This window comes from Meles meles, chromosome 2 (genome assembly GCF_922984935.1).
Source record: "Meles meles chromosome 2, mMelMel3.1 paternal haplotype, whole genome shotgun sequence".
NCBI classification, from domain to species: Eukaryota; Metazoa; Chordata; class Mammalia; order Carnivora; family Mustelidae; genus Meles; species Meles meles.
In genome coordinates, this window is record NC_060067.1 from 44,315,223 (window position 1) to 44,336,592 (window position 21,370).

A 21,370-nucleotide genomic window follows, 5' to 3' on the forward strand; every position below is an offset into this window, starting at 1 on the left:
TGAAAAGCTGCTCCAGTCTTATGATCCCGTTAAAGGTTAGAGTGAAATCATGAAATTGGCCACCATATTTCTGGTCAAATCTCAAAAGTTTGATGGCTCTACTTGTGAAAGTAAGCTTTTTATCTTACAGAAACAAGAAAACCAACCATTTCCATTTTCTCTTTTGTCAATTTTTTTCAAATACAGAAACATTGTTTTGAGGAAAATTAAAATATCTATTGGTAATAAATTAAAATGTTGATATTACACAGGGAAAAAAATGAACTAGAGACTGCACAAATACTATTTTGTGGTTTATAAAATGTGGCTATCAAATTTTTGGAATGGTTGACTATCAGACCTTGTGAGCAGAATCATGGTTGTGAAGGATAATGGCCATCCCTTAGCCATGAAGATATCCACATCCTAAGCCTGTGAATGTATGAATACGTTACCTTTCATGCCAAAAGGGAATTAAAATTGTAACTGGAATTAAAGTTTCAGTCAACCAACCTTAAAATAAGGAGATTTTTCTGGATGATCCAAGTAGCCCAATGCAGTCATAGTGTCCTTAAATACATAAGAGAGGCAGCAGAGAGTCAGAATGGTATGAACATGAAAATCACTAACAGCTACTTATTGCTGGCTATGCAGATGGAAAATGGTTAAGAGCCAAAGAATGTAAGCAGCCTCTGGAACCTGGAAAAAAATTACAAGAAAACAGCTTCTCCCTCCACTTTCCAAAAAAGAATCAGAGCCCTACCAACACATTGGTTATCACCTAGTGAGACCCATTTCAGACTTCTGACCATCAGAGTCCTAAGAAATAAATGTTGCATAAGCTACCATGTTCACGATAATTTGTTACAAGGGCAGTAGGAAATTAACACTGTACTAAAGTAAGGCCTGGAAGACACCTGGAAAATCATGGTTAGATGCATCAGCCAACATCCCAGAGGACATAAAGTTTCCTGATTAAATAGTACCAGGATGCCTCTGTTTCCTTAGACACAGTTTAAAGTTAAATATACAAATCGTATTGAAACATTTTATCCTTACACAGATGGTTTTAGCCAACACCTTTTTAAAAACCATAATATAGATTGCCATAATGAAGGTACACTAAAAAATGCATTGAAATATTTAAAATATTAAGTCACATCATATATCTTGTTCAAATGATTAATCATACTGCTCTATTATGATTCATGAGAGAATCCACCATGATACCTGTGGTATAAATGGTCCAGTGATAAAAATAACCTGGATTAGGGGTGCCTGGGTGGCTCAGTGGGTTAAAGCCTCTGCCTTCAGCTCAAGTCATGATCCCATGGTCCTTGCATCGAGCCCCGCAACGGGCTCTCCATTCAGCAGGGAGCCTGCTCCCCTTCCTCTCTCTACCTGCCTCTCTGCCTACTTGTGGTCTCTGTCTGTCAAATAAATAAATAAAATCTTTAAAAAAAATAACCTAGATTATTAAATCCTCAAAAGCCTGCTGCAACAGACATCCATGCATGGTTTACTAGACTCTACTCAATTAAAATCTTGGAAAAGAAAGAAAAGAAAAGGAGAAAAAGAAGGAAGGAAAAATGGAAGAAAGGAAGGAAAAATAAAAACAAATGCTTCCCTTCCTTCAGCCAGACTTAGATAGTTGAAATAGCCATTGTTAGCTGGTATGTTTTTGCGAGTCAATTTCTAATTCCTAGAAATAGTTGCTATTAATATTAACATTTTAAACCACCAATATCCACCAGTATAAATGTACTTTTAATAGAATATTTCAACCATTACCTTGAGGGAATTATACAGAGATTCTGAAAGTTTTTGTAGAAAGTAAATGAGGTAGATTTCAGGAACAGTTACTGAAAATGAGGCCTCAGGAGATTGGAAAAGTGGGTACTATAGAATTATAAAAACTACAGAACAGAGATGCCAAAATATTAAAAGAAGGATTACACCAAGGCTAACTGAATGGTGTTGCCCATTCCAGAAGTTCTACTCCTCTTCTCCTTTTATACCGCAGGCCTCACAACTGAAGACAATTCCCAAAAAATCAAGCTGGTTATTCTTCCAATAAGTAACTTCCTTTTTGGGTCTTTTATCATGAGGCTAAACAAGGACAATTTGTAAATGTGGCCCTGGTGTGGCTTCTTTTTAATACTTTTTAGAAACGATAGAAATATAACTTAGAATTTTTTACTATCATCTAAGTTAGGGATATCAGCCTCTCTTACCTCCTGGAGGTGTGGTGCTTCCAGACCAAAATTTACCCTAGGATTTTAAAAAACACTATTATTTCTTTAGAGGAAAAGATTGTGTATGTATATATATTTATGTTTATGTTTATACTTACATTTATGTGAACTCAGTACGTGTGTGTGTGTGTATTGACTCAGGATCAAATTACTCCGTGAATGTACACTCTATATAGGGAGTAATTTCACCCTCAGAGATGGAACGGCATCAGCACTAAACAAGGGATACCTTACTGTCACCTGGACACAAAACCAGAGGTCTGTTGTGAAGTGACATTAAGAAATCAAGGGAACAAGAAAGATAGAAGATAATTCAACCAGGGCTGTTTTCTGTCTCCCAGTGTTTTCCTCTGTGTTCTGCATAGTATCTCATATGAATCCTTTCATGAGAAAGTGTCACATCAGGCTTTTTGTTCATCCAGAATGCACCAGAATAGAAATAAAACTTGGAGAGGCAACATCTTAAAAGCTGTCATCAACCAGTCACTTAAACAAGACTATCTGAAAGCCAGTTGATAACAAGCAACAGTGGTAATAGAAGACATGATAGGGGCTCGGGGGAGAAGGAGAGCACTAAAAAAAATGAAAAGGACCTAAAAATAATCAGAAACTGTAAAAAAAAAAAATCAGTATGATTTTTCTTGGGAAATCCCAGGGCTAGAATACTTTCAATAATCAACGCATAAAATAAATACAAGGTATAAAAATACAAGCTTACATGACTATTTTTAGGAAAATATAACTTATGACTCACACGAGTTGCTGTATTTTTCAAAGTTGCCTGGAGAGGGTGTAAATATTCCAGTAATGTTGCCATGATTAAAAGCATCTATATAACTCCTATTTTGTAAATCGATTGGCAGCCTGGGTCTCTTTTCTTTCAATCTCTTCAATGATAGTAATAGTTCCCATTTGAAGGTGATTTGACATCAGCAAATTACTAAAAGTCATTCAGAGCCAAGTGTGAAGAATTATTCAGAGTGAACTCTGAATTCAGAATTCAGAGAGTTAGAGTGAATAAGTTCAGTTTTTGGTCAAAATCACAGAATGACTAAAAAGCAGTGAGGCTAACTGAATTGCTCATTAAGTGGTTCTAATTTTAACAATCAAAGAAAAAAAATCCATTACAGATGCATAAAAAGCAAAAACCTGTTGAAACGTAAAGGAGGATGGAATGTGGAGAAAATACATCCCAATTCAGCTCCAAAGAGAATAGTTAATGCCCTATGGCCAAGGTTGCAAGACTGATGCAGAAGAAATAAATTAAAGCTACATTATAACTTCCTCGTGAGGTAATTGTCAATTGCCAACCTCCCTAGGAATCACTAAATCCTTCCCGGGATACTTATAGCTCCTATTATAACCCTTAACCATACTACAGTATAATTATTCCTTTGTAAGTCTGTCTCCACAAGACTCTGAGCCCCTGCCTTACATTCCAAATAGAATGAAACATCAGTAATTGGGCATTAAATAAATGAATGAACAAGACTCATTTGGACATGTAACCTCTAGTTGTCTTACTTAAGGTCCTTCTTGATTCAGGATCACACAGGCTGGTAAGAAGAGGCAAACTTTGAATTCTACCTTTGCTTTTAATAATTTAATAATTTTATAATAATTTAATAATTTTTAGTTATGCCATCAAGGCATATTGGAAATCCCAAATTTGTTAGTCCTTTGTAGCTTCCTCAGTGCGGCTGAGATATAAAAACTTAAAAAAAATTCAGTGTTCAAAATATTCTTATAACTTCTCTGCTTGGTACTTACTGACATCTGACTTCCTCTGAGACAAGTGAGAAAACTCAGACTGCTTGGTGGGAAAAATGAAGACAGAGCAAGTGTAAAAGCTTACAGGATGCCACTAGGGAAAGAAAAGAGCAACACCTCAGATATCATAAACTGCCTGTGTTGTAGAGGATCCTGAAGGATGGAGGGAAACACGAATTGCCTACAGTCCAATGTCTTCTAGGAGACTTCCGAGTGTAGAATGTTCACTTTGTTATCATTATTCTAGCAATCTCCCTCCACAACCCGAAACCTAGTGAGATAGTTAATAACTTCTCTAAAAGCAGCTTTCAAAAATGCCAGTATGCCTCCAAATTTTCAATGTTCACTGAGCTGATTATTACTATCTTTAGTTTGCAAAGATAAATGTGTGACCAACTTAAAACAAAATAGCTTGACTTAGTGAGGGTATGTGCATGTGCGCTACTGTGTATGTGAGAGAGAGAGAGAAAAAAAGAAGAGAGAGAGAGAGAAAGAGAAACAGAGTGAGGGGGTGGGGGGTTGAAGGATCATAGAATGTCATCTTTCACCCTCTAGCACTTTCCTCAAAACTTGATATTTGTTTCAGAGATTTTCAATTGTAAGTTGAAGGGAACAATGTAGATAATCACGGAAGTGCAGAAAGATACAACTTCCTATGTCTATTCCCTTAGTACTTTCATTTTTTACTGTTTTTTCCTTTGATGAAAAACTTCCTCCCCACCCATATTATTTCAGTTATTTAAAAAACAGCCCCAGTAAGAAACCAGCTTAAATGAGGGGGGAAAAAAAAAAAGCAAGAAAGAAAAAAGAAAAGAAAAGAAATCAGTCGAATATTTTTTTTGCCCCTCGAAAAAATCCTCCTTTTATTTATTTATGTATTTATTTGGTAACTTGAGACTTCTCTCTCCAGTTCCAAAGTATGTTTTTTTCTTCTATATTCAGTAAGACATTTCTGCTTTTACTAAAAGTGATAACATAATATGTCTTCAATTCTCCTGCAGATGAGCGCAGGACATAATGCTTATTTTGATAAGAAGATAGTCTTTAAAAACAAACAAACTGATTCTTCTAAGAAAATAGGTTGGCTGTAACTTTCAGCACCATTACTTGGTTTTTGCGTAATCTCCCTCCATCCCCGCAAAAGATCATTTGTTTACTGTAACACGTAATAAAAATTACATTCATGCAATAGCCAATGACTCGCTGTTTGATTTTTACAGTTTCTTACCTCTCCCATGGAGTGATAAATAAGTTAGAAACACGAGATAAAGAAAAGTTGAGTGATCTGCTCAACCTCAGAGATCAAGACCAAAATAAATCCTATAAAATCTGCATCTGCCTCTCAGCCAGATTGTAGCCACTAATGCACAGGCTTATTGTATGGTAAGGCATGCTTTTAGATGTAAGGATCTTTCTGCATTTCAATGTCTCTTTATAGGAAGCAGAATGTGATGAATAGTTTCTTTCTTTCTGACCCTTAACAAAAGCAAAACTAAATTCACAGCTCAAATGGCAGCACTCTTACTAATGCTACAAATTCAAAAAGCACCACCCAGGTCAACTGGGAACACAAGGTAAGTTGCACAAGCATGCAGAACACAATAATTGAGGACTAGAAATGTGGCTGGATTTCCTTCGTTTAGGCTTCACACAAATCACTCTCCTTTTCTTTGCATCGCAGCTCTGTGGCCTGAAATGCAGAACTGAGCACTGCTGATGTAGACAAGAGAAAGGTATACAGACATATTTATGTAGATGATGAAAGTACTATGTACAAATGAATTTATTTTATAAGCTGTATCTGTTCTTCCTTCACATTGTGCATCCACTGTCAACTGCACTGTGACACGGTGGGGACACTTTATGTCCCTCAAGGATGTCACATCATCTAATGGTTAACAAGCAATAGTCTATGTGATTTTTGAAAGCATAAACATACAGGAAAACAAAGTTCCTCCTTAAATCACTTCTCAGACTTAAACAGAGCAGTTACATGATTATAAATGCTTCTTTGCCATTAGGAGTCCCTGCCTTGTGCTGTAGCAACAACTGTTCTTGTTTTACCAAAAAAAAAAATCAAAAAGTTCAAAATTCAGGGCAGTGAATTCTCAAGGACACATAAACACAATTACTTGCTTACTGTTTAAAGTAGGTATTTCATGCTATTTATTACTGACTTAGCACAATCCCCACTTATCTACATGAATAGAAAAAAAAGGCAACACAACTCACAAGTATGTCTACGAAACATTTTTTAGAATAATAATATACGCAGAATTTCACCAAGTTCTTGTAATGTGGTTATGCAAAACACACTGTGTTTTTTTGCGTTTTCTTCTATTTTTCCCTCCCTGAAAGTGTACCAGTATCTACATTGATGTTTACGGATTTCATAACTGATTGTCCATTTTCAGGCACTAAATGTGGAATAGCTTTCCAGCTCAAACCAAACTGTTTTCTATCTCCTTTACTTACACTCTACTGATGTAGTCATTTTAGAATGTATTAATGATGCTAGCATTGAATAAGCCAGTAATCAACAGTGACTAATTTCCAGAGTAGTTTGACTTTAAGTTGGTTGTTTTCAAATGGGAATGAAACTTTTAAAAGAATGTTAAACAGGTGGTCTGGTGGGTTCCACAAGAATTCAAGTAAGGCCTGGAGATGAGGTGGATTCCTTACCATTTGATCCTGCCTTCTTTCTGTTAGCTGGAAATAACTGCAATGCTAACAATATTTTTAATACTTGTTATTAATGAAACAATATTCTACAAGTTTGTAGAGTATGGTGGAAACAACCACCTCAAAAATTTGATTCAATAATTTTAAAGCTTAAAAAGTTTAAAACATTCCAGTAGTCCTAAAGATCATTTCAGACCATAACATGCAGAATCACTACATAACAGAACCCAGAGTTATATTACAAAGACACTTGTTCAGAGACATTTATGCAGTTGAATGAACATCCTATAATAAAAAGGGTCATCAATACATTAAGAAAACACTGTCATAGGAAAAAATTAGTAAATTATTATGTTCATAATGTATTTCAGATGGGCTTTGGTTGTATTCATCCACGATTTAGAGGACTGAAAGCATGTGTCATAAAGAAATAGAATAATAATATACTTTAAGAGGAAACCTATGACATGATATAGGACATATTTTAATTGAATGTTTGATAATGAACAACTGATTTGAGGAAAATGAGAATAAATTACAAAAAAATTATTTTATAAGGAATTCATTTTTACTTTGCTTTCTTTCAAATGTGGTGACTATTTAGAAAACAAAGACCAAAAACTCAAAAGAAAAGCGCATATTTTCTTTCTGGTAAAGAGGTAAATAAAATGTATGTTTTAAAAATGTCTAGGTAAAATTTTATTCTCTATAAAAGACATTTCCTATCCTAAATAAAATGGAAATTTATAAAAATAATGAATTTATGTTTCCTACTTGTATTAATAATATACAAACAGACTTTGTGACTACTGAGTGAAGTAAAGAATACTAAGATAAGTAACAAAAAAGGAAAACACATTAATGATGTGTTTCCAAGAGCAGAGAGTAGGTAGAAGGAAGAAGCACCTACTAGTCTAAAATCTACCTTCCCATCTTTTGATTTTAGACATGTTCGATTAGACATGTTCTGTCCACTTCAATATACACAGGGGTTGAGGGTGTGGCCCCTCAGCCACCATCTGTTTTTGACCCTGTGCTTGGCCACTTGACAAATTGTGTTGATCATGAGCAAATACTCAACCCTGTGCGTCACTTTCCACATCTACAAAGTAAAGATAATTAGCTCTATTTCACAGGGTAGTTGTACCTATTTAATGAGTGAAATTATGTAAAATATGTTGACCAGTACATAGGATATGGCATGTAAGTTTAGCTATTATTATTAATGTATTATCCCACTGAACTTAAATCTCAGTGGGGAAAGATTGTTATCTGTTTTCATTACTGTTGCTTCTCTAGTGCTGAGAATAACGCTTTGCACACAATTATATAACTGGCATACAGTAATCACTCATTCAGTGTTTGCTCTAAAATGTTAACTGTATTACCTCTGTGTCTGTACGTATATAAATACATATATATACTAAGCATACATGGACGTGTGCAGAGACACTAGTTTCTTATTAAAGGTAAATCGCTAGAGAAAAAGGTGAGAAATTTTTAGTAATAAAGTAAATTAAATGTTCCTGAACTAATACAGTGTGCATTGGTTTGGAAAAAATAGGTATTACCATCTTTTGTTCCTAATGCTGCATAGAAATGCCATCTCTATTTAAAATGATCCTTGTGTTCAACAGTTAAATGCAATGAAAAGCAGATTCAGATGTAGTAATAATAATTAAAAAAAAAACCTTCATGCTCATGCCACAATTATTGTCATTTCCTGGAAAAAAAGGACTGACTAATCTCCCATTTTTAATATAGGAGGTCAAATATAAAATTAGCTCTAGAAGCTTAGAAAGATAATTCTTAGAAAAAGTCTATTCAGCTGTTATGGTCCATTGCCTAGAAATTCTGACCAAAGGACAGGAAAGAAGGAGCTCCTCTTCCTGACTTTTTTTTTTTTTTTTTTTAAAGATTTTATTTATTTACTTGACAGATAGAGATCACAAATAGGGAGAGAGGCAGGCAGAGAGAGAGAGAGGAGGAAGCAGGCTCCCTGCCAAGCAGAGAGCTCGACGCGGGGCTCGATCCCAGGACCCTGGGATCATGACCTGAGCGAAAGGCAGAGGCTTTAACCCACTGAGCCACCCAGGCGCCCCTCTTCCTGACTTTTGATGAGTTTATTCTATATTACCGTAACTTTCTATCTAACTTCCTACATCTTGCTGGACATAAATATACAGTTCCTAGGCTGCTCATTGCATATTTTATAACATGAATTTTTAACCTTATGAGGCAAATAAAAAGACACAATAAAAAAATCCTCAGTGTGTCTGAGGATTCATGTAATGATACAACGTACTGGATGCAGATACATCAATAGACGGTGAAGAGTCAGTCAGAATGTGGTACCAGCCTCAGACACGTTTGGCAGTTTCTGAATGCTGTGAGAAATCTGGATCTTGGTAAGACCAATTATGCACTGTGCGTGAAAATCCACTGAGACTGTCCTTAGAAAAAGAGTGATTATTAAACCTGTATTATTATACTTTCAACTGACTCCTTCCCCACTTAACTCCTACTGCTTTTCCTTTGGATCTTGTTGCTGAAAATATACTAGAAATTTAAGGCTACATATTACTATCATTTAAAAAGGCCTCCTACATTTGTGCAAAAATTCTTGGACTATTTTATATAAATATTGATTTTACATGAATTAGTACACCTAAATGCCCTATCAGTTGGCAAAATTAAAATAACTAAGATGCTACTTAATATCACAAATCCCTGTGAAAGCTGAAAATTGCAGAAAGCATTCAGGGATATGCATAAAAAGTTATAGGTAATAAGCTAAAAAATGAACTTCAGTTGTGTCCCCCTAAAATTCATATGCTGAAGTTCCAAACCCCAATGTGACTGATTTGGAGCTACAGCCTTTATGGAGGTAATTTGGTTGAATGAAGTCAGAAGGTGAGGCCCTAATCTGTTAGAACTGGTATCCTTAGAAAGAGGAAGGGATAGAGAGAAAGCCATTGAGTACACATTCAACAGATAGTTACCTACAACCAGGAGTACAGTCTTCATTAGAAACGGAATTTGCTAGCAGCTTGATCTGCGACTTCTGGTGTTCTGAACTGCGAGAAAGTAAGCTTCAGTTGGCTTATTCAAGCCATCCAGTCTCTGGTATTTTGCTATGGCAGCACTAGCAAGCTGATACTGATTGTCTTTTAAACCTGCTAAGAATACATAGGAGCTACTGTGGACTAGAATAAAGAGCATACCACAACCTATGTAAATTAAAATCTATCAGAGATACCACACTAATAAAAATTCTCAGATTTGATGAGAGAAGTACATTGGAAGGGAGTTGACTATGAGGGCCTTAGTGGATTCTGTTATATGTAGAGGGATTGGGATCGGAGAGATTCTGTTTTGCTTTTCCCCAGGTACATATGCCCCATGGAGATAATAATAGGACCCTCTTCTTGGAGATGTTAGAAAGTAGTAAATAATATGATGCACTAGACCCCTAAGCAGAGTGATTGTTGTAGAATAAAACCACAGTAATCCATGGCTTTTAGAGACTAGTCATGATGTGGGAAACAAAAATTCCCAGGAAAGATTGCACAGAAGACGAAATAACTGAAAAAAAATGATGGGATTTTTTTAAAGTGTCAAAATGGATAATATTAGATCATATCAAAGTGTTACAAGCTGTTCCTAAACCACTTGCTTTACAGTGGTGAGCTTTCTTCCCCTCCTTCACCATGGAGACTTCAACAGGCACTGAAAGTCTTTCTGATACTATCCAGGGCCTGCTGATGTAGGTAGACACATACACCTGGCTGCACCTTACTCAGGGATCCACATAACTTTGAAGAAATCAATCAGGGCAAGAGAATAGCAGATGCTTCAACCAAGCAGTGGAACAAATTAAAACAAACACTCTCCCAACCCCAAAAGAAGAAAAAAAAAAAAAAAAAGAAAGAAAGAAAGAAAGAAAGAGAAAAGAAAATGAAAAACATTTTAATATAATTGGTAGTGAAAATACGCCAAACGTGTAAAATGCATCTAAGGAGGGCTTAGAGAAATTCATAGATGACCAGAAATATTATCTTCAATTGTGCTAATACTTTACAAACCCCCAATTGTTTTACATGACCCCCTCATAAGCCCTGTCCTGTAATAAGAGCAGAGGTTGTTATGTAAAATGACAGAGGACACTTTCAACAGGCTTCTGAACTCAAAAGTACTTATACAAGGTCACACTGGCCAATCAGTGACAGAACTGGGACAAGAAGGCAGATGCTCAGATTGCCTTATCCAGCTCATTTTCTTTCTTTGAGAAGTGAACTACTGAATGGAAGTTAGGAATTACAGGGGCTCTCACCAAGAATTCTGGTAGCCTGACTTACAGTCTGTAATCTGTCCTAGAATTCAATTTCTGAGACTTGAATGAAATTAGGACAAGAATCAGCTACATGCCAATAATGTAGCCACTTTTAAAAATTACAGTAGGGGTGCCTGGGTGGCTCAGTGGGTTAAAGCCTCTGCCTTTGGCTCAGGTCATTATCCCAGGATCCTGGGATCAAGCCCCACATCAGGCTCTCTGCTCAGCGCAGAGCCTGCTTCCCCCCCCCCCCCCCAGCGCCCTTTTGCCTGACTCTCTGCCTACTTGTGATCTCTGTCTGTCAAATAAATAAATAAATAAATAAAATCTTTAAAAATAAAAATTCCAGTAGTGGAATATAATAATACGAGGAAGAAGATGAGTGTGCTGTTAATGCAGTGGCTGTGGTTTTTGTTTTTTTTTTTTTTTTCCTTTTTTTACTTCTTTGCTCCTATCTTTCTCTCAAAAGTATGGGAGCAGAAAGGGAATGGAAACAGAGCAGTTGGACATGATCTTCCAGACTGAAAGCAATATCCAAACCAAACCGAAACACCTGGTCTAAATGGGGGAAAGTGGATGTTTATTATGTTTTGACACTAATCTTGCAATCATATCAAGCCACACAGTTCTTAGGTTACCAGGGCCTTGGGCCAAAATTCAAGACCAAAAACATTTGCTTTTGTCAGACCTGAAATTCCTTTCTCTGATATAATCTGATTATATCCTGGATGCCTAGCTGGAGTTGGAGAGGCCTGGTGCCTTAACAGAGTTGAGTCTTTAAAAAAACTACTGAAGGCTACTCATCCTTCCCCCAAGGCCCTAAGCAGAATCCTCCTTTCTTCAGTACTGTTGATCTTTGGGAGGTACTGACCTAGTTATCTGCTTAAAGCAATTTACACAGGGTGTACCAGACTAAACCCAACTCCTCCAGAAGTCATTTGCAATTTGCATTTGCAATTGAAAAGAGTGCTCCTTTGAATCTGGGCTCCTAAGGAGTTTGGGTTTTTTGTTTGTTTGTTTTTTGCTTTTTTGTTTTGTTTTTTTAATAGAGTTGATACACAATGTTATATTAGTTTCATGTATACAACATAGGGATTAACACTAAGGAGTTGTAAGACATTTCTCAGCTCCCATTTCACTGCCCATCACTCCCAAGAGCATATTCTCTTTTCTAGACCTCTTTCCTTAGTAAACCAAGCGCATGTTTCTCTTTTCCTTAGTAAACGAAGTGCATGTTTCTCTTTACAGATATTCCAGGCTTTCACCTTTCAAAGTGACGCTCACCTTGCACTTTCAGAATAAAAAATGGAAACACACTTTATCGGTGAGCATGTTTTGGTACAGTGAATGGATAATATCTGCAAGAACATATAAAGTGACGAATATAGACACTCATGCCTATTTTTTTTCCACAAGGAAAGGGATAAGGATAAAGACAAGAATCTGTGTAAGATGAGAACAAGGATCAGAACGCTACTGGGTGGCCAGTGCCTCCCTGACTTGCTTTGCATATTTGCTTAATAGTTTAATTTTATCTTTTTTAAGGGTTTGGTGTTGACACCACCACCAAAGAGGAAGGAGAGTAAATGAGAGTATTTCTCACTTGTTACTGAAATGAGAGTCATACCCACACAGAAAAGGCAGGGACTCTAGCCGGGACTCTAGCCAGCACAGCAGGTAGAGTTTTATCATGGAGACATCCACCCAGCAGGGAAAGAAAATATCTATTAGGACATTCAGAGTCTGATACAAAAGTGGACATACCACAGTTCAGTGATTCAATATGAAGAGATCTTCTGGTTATCTAGCATCAAAGCCCAGGCTCTTTATTGTTCAACAAATACTTAAGGAGTGTCTCCTATGTGCTAGACACTCTACTAAGCACTGGGAAAACCATGATAGACCAGACAGATTTGGAGGCAGCCCTTGTGAGTTCCATGTATATATCTTGCCTACCTTGCCTATTTTTGCACTGTCCTATCTAGGAAGAGACTTGTTTTAACCATCCTTTTAATTACACGCCAAAGCCTTACACTGTGTATTAACGATTCAGTAAATTAATATAATCTCTATAAAAGGGATGAAAACACACATACACACACACACACATCCAAGAAAAGTGTTTTGCAAATTATAGATTGAAAATTATTCCCAGAAACATTTCAAACTGTAGATTTACATCTTAAGGGCCTTGGTTTTTCTAGCGATAGCCTCAAAATTACAGTTAGGTTTAGAGTGATTTACCCAGTTCTTAAGGTGTTTGTTTGAAATCCCATATGTGGTTGTTTACAAATCCAGTTAATTAGATCTGCACATTATACCTACAGCCTTTTTGCTTGTTTTTTTTGTTTTGTTTTGTTTTTTGGTAGTATTAAGTGCAGTTTGTGACTGCAAAAAGTTTGACAACCTGGGGCACATTGTAAGGAGTTCTTCTGAGGTGATTTTACCCAGATAAATCAGAAAACAGACTATATTCAAAAGCACAGATTTCACAACTTTCCCCAAGTGCTTGCAGTACACTTGAATTCCGACCTGATATTTCTTCAAAGACTTTATAAAGTTCTTAAGCTAGTTCCACCAGTCATAAATAAATTTTTCCTTATTTCAGTTTCCTCACTTCAGAAATAACAATGATGCTTTTCCTCACAGATTGCTCTGAGGAGCAAATGAGCAAACATAGTGTTTGATGCTTTGAAAGTTAAGAAGCATGATGCAAATACAACCTATCATTTTCTACTCCATAATCTTTTTTATAATAGATTAATTCCATGAGGACAGAGACTCTATCTTATTATTTTTTGCATACTCAGGACCAGTGCCAATATTAGATGTGTTAAAAGTGATTAAACCAGTCTCTAACATTCTCATTTTCTTCTTTAGATTTTGTGATGGAAAATAAAATATTATCTTATCATTTAAAACAAAATATTCCAATGCTGAAATTTACAGGCTATCAGGTGGTATGTTCTGAATCTGTCTCCATCTGTCCACAGGCACCTCTCTATGTGGTAAATTCCAGTAATCACAAAGGAGACTGATCAAGAGACCTGAGGTGGATGACAATTGGGAGCAAGAAAGGTAGAGAAAGAGGAAGTCTGTGCAAAATAGGAACCAATGGTGACATGTTCAGAGATTAAAACACACACATACACACACAGGGAAATGATAATAGGCTTCTAAAAGCTTTTTGCTGTTGATGAATACTTCTGTAATAGTATGCTGTTGATGATTCTGATTCAGCTAAATAGTACACTAAAATCTTTGGGAGTGTTTTTTTTTTGTTGCGATTTATTATGTTTTTCCAATAATGGCCATAGTTTCCCACCGCAAACAAACTGCAGTGGTGGTTCTGAACACTTTCCAACTGTTTCCATAACAAAACACATTTTTTCCATGGCAACCAAGAATAGGAACACACATACACAACTGAAATAAGGATTGCACACGACAACATTTACTCTCACTATATGGGTGATGTAGTTGGAAGGGTTGTGTTTTATTTCATATCTTTCTGATTGTGGTAGAGATGCACTAAATCAATCCATGCCTCAATAATGTGCTGCAACCCAAGTTTTCAAAAGGCTGCCTTAGAATTTTCTTTGTGAAAGTATTTATGTATATCCTCTCTATGTTGTTGCAGTTAGATTATTCTAAAATTCTGGACCTTTTTCCTGTATAATTTGTTTTTGAATTGATATGATTTGTTACAGGATTCATACTTTAAGTAGACCTAAGGAAGTTTACTACTTTTGATGAGGAAACATGACATTTATAAGAAGCAAAAAGTGGTAAGGGTTTTTTCACCAGCTTCTTACACTGGTCCTTGTGCTCAAAACAAATTGAGAAGTTGAGGATAATTAGGTTTTATTCAGGAATTTCACTACAGTTTCAATATTTCTGAAAATGTCATTTTTTTGTAAAATTAAACACCTAATAGAATAAAAACCTTGAAATATATACATTAGAGAATTACATGGGTTAAAGTACATTTCCTATCACTCCACATTTTAGTATTTTTCCAATATTTATTTATCATTATTATTTTTTAGAGAGAGAGAGTGTGCATGTGTGTGTGGTGGGAGGGGTAGGGAAGGGAGGGAGAGAAGCTTAAGCAGGCTCCATGCCAGTGTGAAGCCCAACATGGGACTCCATCTCAGGACCCTGAGATCATGAACTGAGCTGAAGTCAAGATTTGGACGCTGAACCAACTGAGTGACCCAGGTGCCCCAGTATTCTTCAAGTATTTATTTATTTTTATTAGAGGGCTTTTATATTGGCAATAATTCACACACAAAAAAAATCCCAAGAATCTGGCATTCTTAGTATTTCAGAACTTGTGGAAAACTTTGTAGGGCAGATGATGTGGTAAATGTATTAGAATACGATCAAACTTTACTCACGGAACACTTATTTTTAGGCACAAATACACATACAACAAACAGAGACATAAATATATAAACATTAGAGAATTAGAGGGACCACCCAATGGAATCCCTGACTTACCCAGAATATTACTTACAGAACTAAAATTCAGCCACTCTCTCTTTCAACCATATCTAAATTCTGAATTCTCGGAAGCAGCCTGAATTTATGTTATCTGACATCAAATAGAATAGCCTTCAGATAAATGTACCACAAAAGCAGGAAGCCACAAATTCCTTCTGAATGTGACTACAGTGACTTCAGTAAATCTAAGTAAAAATTCCAAATCTTCTTAAGGAACTTAACAACAACAAAAACTTAAAAATTCTATGGATAATACAGATTCTTTGGTCAGTATTTCAAGATTAAGGATAAACCAGTCCACCAGCAGTAACTACTTAATACAAAATTAGTCTCTTGAATTTGTTTTATAAACAATTTTTTAAAAATAAATCTTGCTCAAAGTCCTTGCATATAGATGTGTAGGAGCATACACAGATGAACACAGTGACATTTAGAAATATACACACAGGATGAACAAGAGACACTATCTTTTACTCTAACACACTATCTCACTGACCTGGAAAAGATTCCAAAGCCCTTTAAAAATATTGATCAACTTGGAATTTTATCAAAAGTCACTATTTAAGCTATTACAGACAAAGACTCAATAGACTTAATTTTCCTGGGTCCACAGAAAGCTAGAATCTCAAAAGTATTGTTGGAATGTGCCTTGGGACCTTTTTTTTTTTTTTTTTTTTTTAAATTTCTGCTAACCACCTCTTTGAGAATGGAATTCCTGGTGACTTAGACATCCATTGGTAGCACATTTCTTTATTAATACTGCTTCTTTTATAAGTTTATTTATTTCAATAGTATTCTTCCTTAAATGAGGGGAGAGAAAAAAAAAAAACAAAACTTGAAAATCAAATGCACAAGTGAAACAAGCAGTGATTGGCTGACACCCCACGGCCAAGGGCAGGCTCCAGCAGGTTTCGGAGTAGCAAGGTCATCAGAGTATGGTGCATAATGGAGCATCATATTAGAGTGGAATTCAGCCAAACACAGTAATGTATGGATGTAGACGCATCTGAAAGAAGGAAAATAAAGATTTATGCAGGTAAAAAAAAAAAAAAGGGTGATGAAGAATTTTTCCCCAATATCTTCTACCCAATCAGAATGCTGTGGTAGAGGTTTTGGTGAGAGAATATTTATTTATTAATTACCTGTTTGTAAATAATAAAAATGCCCAGGGCAGGTAAAGTTAACTTGTCAGATGAATCCTACTTGGAAGTTTTATCAGTTTTTTTTTGTTTGTACACAGCATTAGAGTTCAATATAAACATCACCAAATTCCTGAAAATAAACTTTTATTCCACCTTTAAAACATTAATTCACCAGAAGTGATAATTAAGATTAAAGTTTTAGTGGTTTCAGCTCAATTCTTCTTGGAATGTGATTTCTCCCACAACACTAATGCTAAATAAAGCCTGTGTAATGTTCCGAAACGGAATCCCTGCTTTAGAAAAGATTCTAAGGGCTTTTAAAATAAATAAGAGAGAAAAGTAGAGCTGACGCAAGATCTATATGAACAGATCTTATTATTTCTATGGAGTCACAGTAAATAAATGGATGGGGAACCTTGCTATAGTCCAGAAATTGCTTATATACAGCTTAAACATAAAGCTCTAAATAATTATTATACTAAATTTCCAACGTAACCTCCACCACTCTCCTCTCTCAGGAAAAGATATGGTGGTAAAATATCTAATAGCATTGGTGACAATTGCGAAGCAATGGTTATCACAGTATATTCAGTTTTTAAAACAGTTCAAATTTTATTCTTGAAATTAATAAAGTCCATCATTAGCATTTTATCACTATATAAATTTAAAATATGATACATTGGATTGGTTAATTGCCGAACAAAAGAGGCAATCAAACTGAAAAATTTTTAAATGTCACATTCTTTTAAAATTTGCTAGAAAACAACATTAGAGAAAAGTTAGTTCACAACTGTGTGTTAAGGACACTATGAAGGTAGAGCACAACTGCAAAGTTGGCAAAATGCAAAGGAGCATGGAAGCCAGACAGAATCATCCATATTGATGAAAAAGGTAAAAGATTATTCTGATTAGAATACATATAAGCTTTCTATACAGTTTCTATTAAGATTATGTTTTTATTGAGGATATACTAATCCCAGATAGGAGCTTACATCCTGTTGTCATGGTTCTGTTAAAATTAAAAATTCTATCAATTAACCTGTTGCATATATGTTCTAAACAATGTTGTTACTTCAATGAGTGTAATCAATTGCTATTTTACATAGGGGAAAAGAACCATTAATTTCCTTTGAATAGCTATAAAATTTGAATTATAATTTCCCCAATAATTTACAGATTAAAAACTAGAGCCTAAAGCAGAATTACATTCTATTGTAAAAAATTCAGTCTTCCTAACCAAATATATAGTTATACATACACAGGTAAACCTCAGCAAATTTCTATCTCTATTGAAATATATATAGTGAAAGTTATGTGACTTCAATTTTATTCCTAGAGATAAAAAAACAGAAGCAGAACACTGGCCTCTGCATTCCATGTGGATACATTCCATTGCATCCACATTGTATCCTCAATAATCTTGTGATCTCAACCAAATTATTTTATCATGAAGGCTTCAACTTCTTAAGTTTCATTGCATCAGTCAAGGAACCAGCAGAAAACCAAATTCACACCTCAATAGTACAGAGAGAGAAAGGCCTCAGTCTCTCTTCATATAAAATAAGGGAACTGGTTGGATGATATCTTTTAATTAAAAAATGTGATGACTCCACTGATTTTTAGGTACAAACACTAAATGGTTGATTATATTTTCTTTCAATTTTGTATATGTTTAAAATTCAAATATGTTCATTTATTAATGTATGAAAAAGAAATAAAAGTCTAATGGTGCCATACTTGGTTTATATGAATATATCTGTATGTGTTTGTGTGTGTGGAGAGACAGAGAAAGAGAAAGAGATACCAGGTGTACATTTTTCCACATTTATAAGGTATGTAATACTCCAAAATAGAAGATAACAGGAAAGAATGATTTTGCTATATTATCCAGCTGCATGACTTACTTAAAATCTATAAATTGACTTTGTGGTCTCATGTCTAAGTTATTAATTGACTTGGGATAAGTTTGAGATAAGTTTCAGATTGTCATACCTTACATAAAAATTTATATATGCAAGGTAGATCAGATCAGTGGATGACCCTTTCCTTATTCATAGACATCCAGAGATCTAGGTAATGTTGCTTTACTAGATATCTCCTGACGAAAGACATAACCTTTCATCAGTTATTAGCCACTCGTCTATTACATCAGGCCAAATGTAACAGAAATTTCACCATATGCAGATGCCCGGTACCTCCTGAAAGTGTTTCTGGTTATACACAGAAGAATCATATTGTAGAAATTATGCTTATCAAAATGAAACTAGAAGCTGTGGTTGGCATCACTCTGCAGATGCGTTCCTACTGTAATATGTATGGTGTAATGTACATACGCGAACAAATTGATATTTAGTTTTCTCAGTGCTGAAAACTCTAATAGATAATGGCAAGTCATCCATTTGCTTCCAGACTGGAAGTAACTTAAAAAATAATTTCTGCCGTATTTTTTACTAAGTATACAATGAATATATTGAACACAATTTGAGCACTTAAAGTGAATATTATTCAGACTACATTCTGCAGTTCCAAAGGCAAGGGAAACTATCACTGGATTTAATATGAATTTTTCTTGAGCATTTCTGCATCAGCTACAAATGGATTTTTAAGTTAATGTTTATTCAGGCTGTATCTTCCTTACTCTTGCCAAAAGTAAAGTACTTTACTTTCCATTTACTAAATACAATAAAATTTTTACTTGCCAGTGCATTATCTAAATAAGAGCATGGCATGAATAAACTCAACAGGACCTAAAAATAATAAACAAAGTAGTGACTATACTTTCATATGTTTACTGATCTTCTGCAACTATACTATTCTTTAAGAAAATTGAAAAATATTTAACACATAATACAACTCCGAAGATTAAAAAATAAGTAGAAAAAAAAAATGCCTCTGCTTTTATTTTATAAGTCAAAAGTACAATTGTATTTCCAAGTCACAAAACTTGAACAACCACTAAAACCAGGTTTACCAAGCAAAGGAAAGGTGGACACTTAATCTCAATAATGCTGTCAATGATCCACATTAGGCTCAACTAGACACATTATTTAGTTGAGAGCAAAGGCTTTTGTTTTAACCTTAAAGGTCTGAACTATGGAAACCTGGGCTACATCATCAGTTTTTCTAAGGTGTGATTTTCAGAAAGAAAAAAAAAAAAATACAGCAACTCTGCAACACACATCTTTTAGATTCTGCCAAAGAGTAACTACAGAACCTTGATTTAAAAATTTCTAGAAGCAGTGAAAACAACCCAAAAAGGGGGGAGGGGCATTGTTTACAAACTTGTTTCCATAAAGCTGTTTAACTTATTACAATATAACCATTAACAGGATTTAAGAGCAACACTTTGAAATGTCTAATTATCATGAAGATGAAAACACTGTAAACAAATACCCTTTCCACTATATCACAGGTAAATAACTATGTTAAAGCAATTCAAGAAAAATTATAAATACAATGAAGTCTTTATGTCAGATGAAATCTCTGATTTTTAATTAATCCCTATCATAAGGAATTAAAATATGGCATCCCTCAGGGTTTTTCTTAGATAAATTCAGTATCAAAAGGGGGAATTATAACAAAACCTGTGTTCTTTATTTTATTTTATATCAAATTTAAACACAGAAAATACATTTTGGCAGTTGTTTTTAGGTAAAGCTAATATATTTTAAAAACAAAAATAGAAAATCATCTACTTATGGTACAAACAAAAAATCAGAACAAAAAAGATCCTGTTTATTGTGTCAGATGTCTAAACAGAATGTAACTTTGTAAATGGATCCCTTGTCCCCTGACAGCAATATTGAAGAGATGAAGAGTATCAATTACTATTACTAATTACATTAAGGGGAATGTGTTTCATTCTCTTTTATTTCATTTTGTTTCAGCTATTTATTATGGTAAAAACTTCACACATCTTTTGAATACCTAACAATATAGAAGTTTTCCAATCACTTTTGGCAAACTGCATGATTTATACCAATGGCTTTGCAGGTTTTCTATTTTGGTATACAGACTTCTTTGCTCTGTTAAGTCTCTAACACCATACATTAGTTTATTTATAAGCATATCACTTTGCCTTTCAAATAGGATGCCACAACAGTCTTGGTATTGGCTGCCTTAAATATTCAAGAATATAGAGCCAAACTCATCTGATGAGCCAAATAAAGCTTAAGTGACAGCAAGAACACATGAAGGGGTTGTATAAAATATCTATAAAACTGCCACTTGATATGTCCGCTCCAAAGTTTAAGATTACACAATTTAAAATGTAAATGCCATTCAGCCACGGGACAAAACATCCCATTAAGATGACAGTGAAGAAGTAAACATTCTGAAGAAAGATGTTTTCACACACTTTTTGCACTACATGTTATCATTTTCCAAGGAAATTTCTATAGACCTTAATTTATCTGTGGGTGTTTCTAAGCCATCTTAGAAAAGTAGTATTATTTTACCTGGACATGTCCTTATTTACAAAACAGATAGAAGTACCAAAAACAAAACAAAAATCTTCTTCTTCTAACGCCAGGTAAAGCAATAACACAACAAATATAATCTTCCACTTAGTAAATTGCAGGTTAAAAGAAATAAGTAACTCAGGCTCACGAGCATCACATATTTTCAAAAGCCATTTAATGTAATGAAGTTCAAGCCTATATTTTCTTGGATTGCTGTGGTAATTGGATATAAAATCATGTGAA

General features: G+C 34.9%; 1 protein-coding gene across 9 annotated transcripts in view; it reads right to left on the reverse strand.

Annotated features, from left to right (window-relative positions):
• Positions 1 to 21,370, reverse strand: part of PCDH7 (protocadherin 7) — a 434,220-nt gene that overhangs the window by 408,294 nt on the left and 4,556 nt on the right. Inside the window, exon 2 of one of the 9 annotated variants that reach the window (XM_045996367.1) lies at positions 15,288 to 16,531. The exons of the other annotated variants lie outside the window; for them this stretch is intronic. Coding sequence (XP_045852323.1) covers positions 16,496 to 16,531 — 36 coding nt within the window. The 3' untranslated portion in view covers positions 15,288 to 16,495. Of the gene's footprint in view, positions 1 to 15,287; positions 16,532 to 21,370 lie in introns of those variants that run through there. 9 annotated transcript variants of the gene reach the window in all.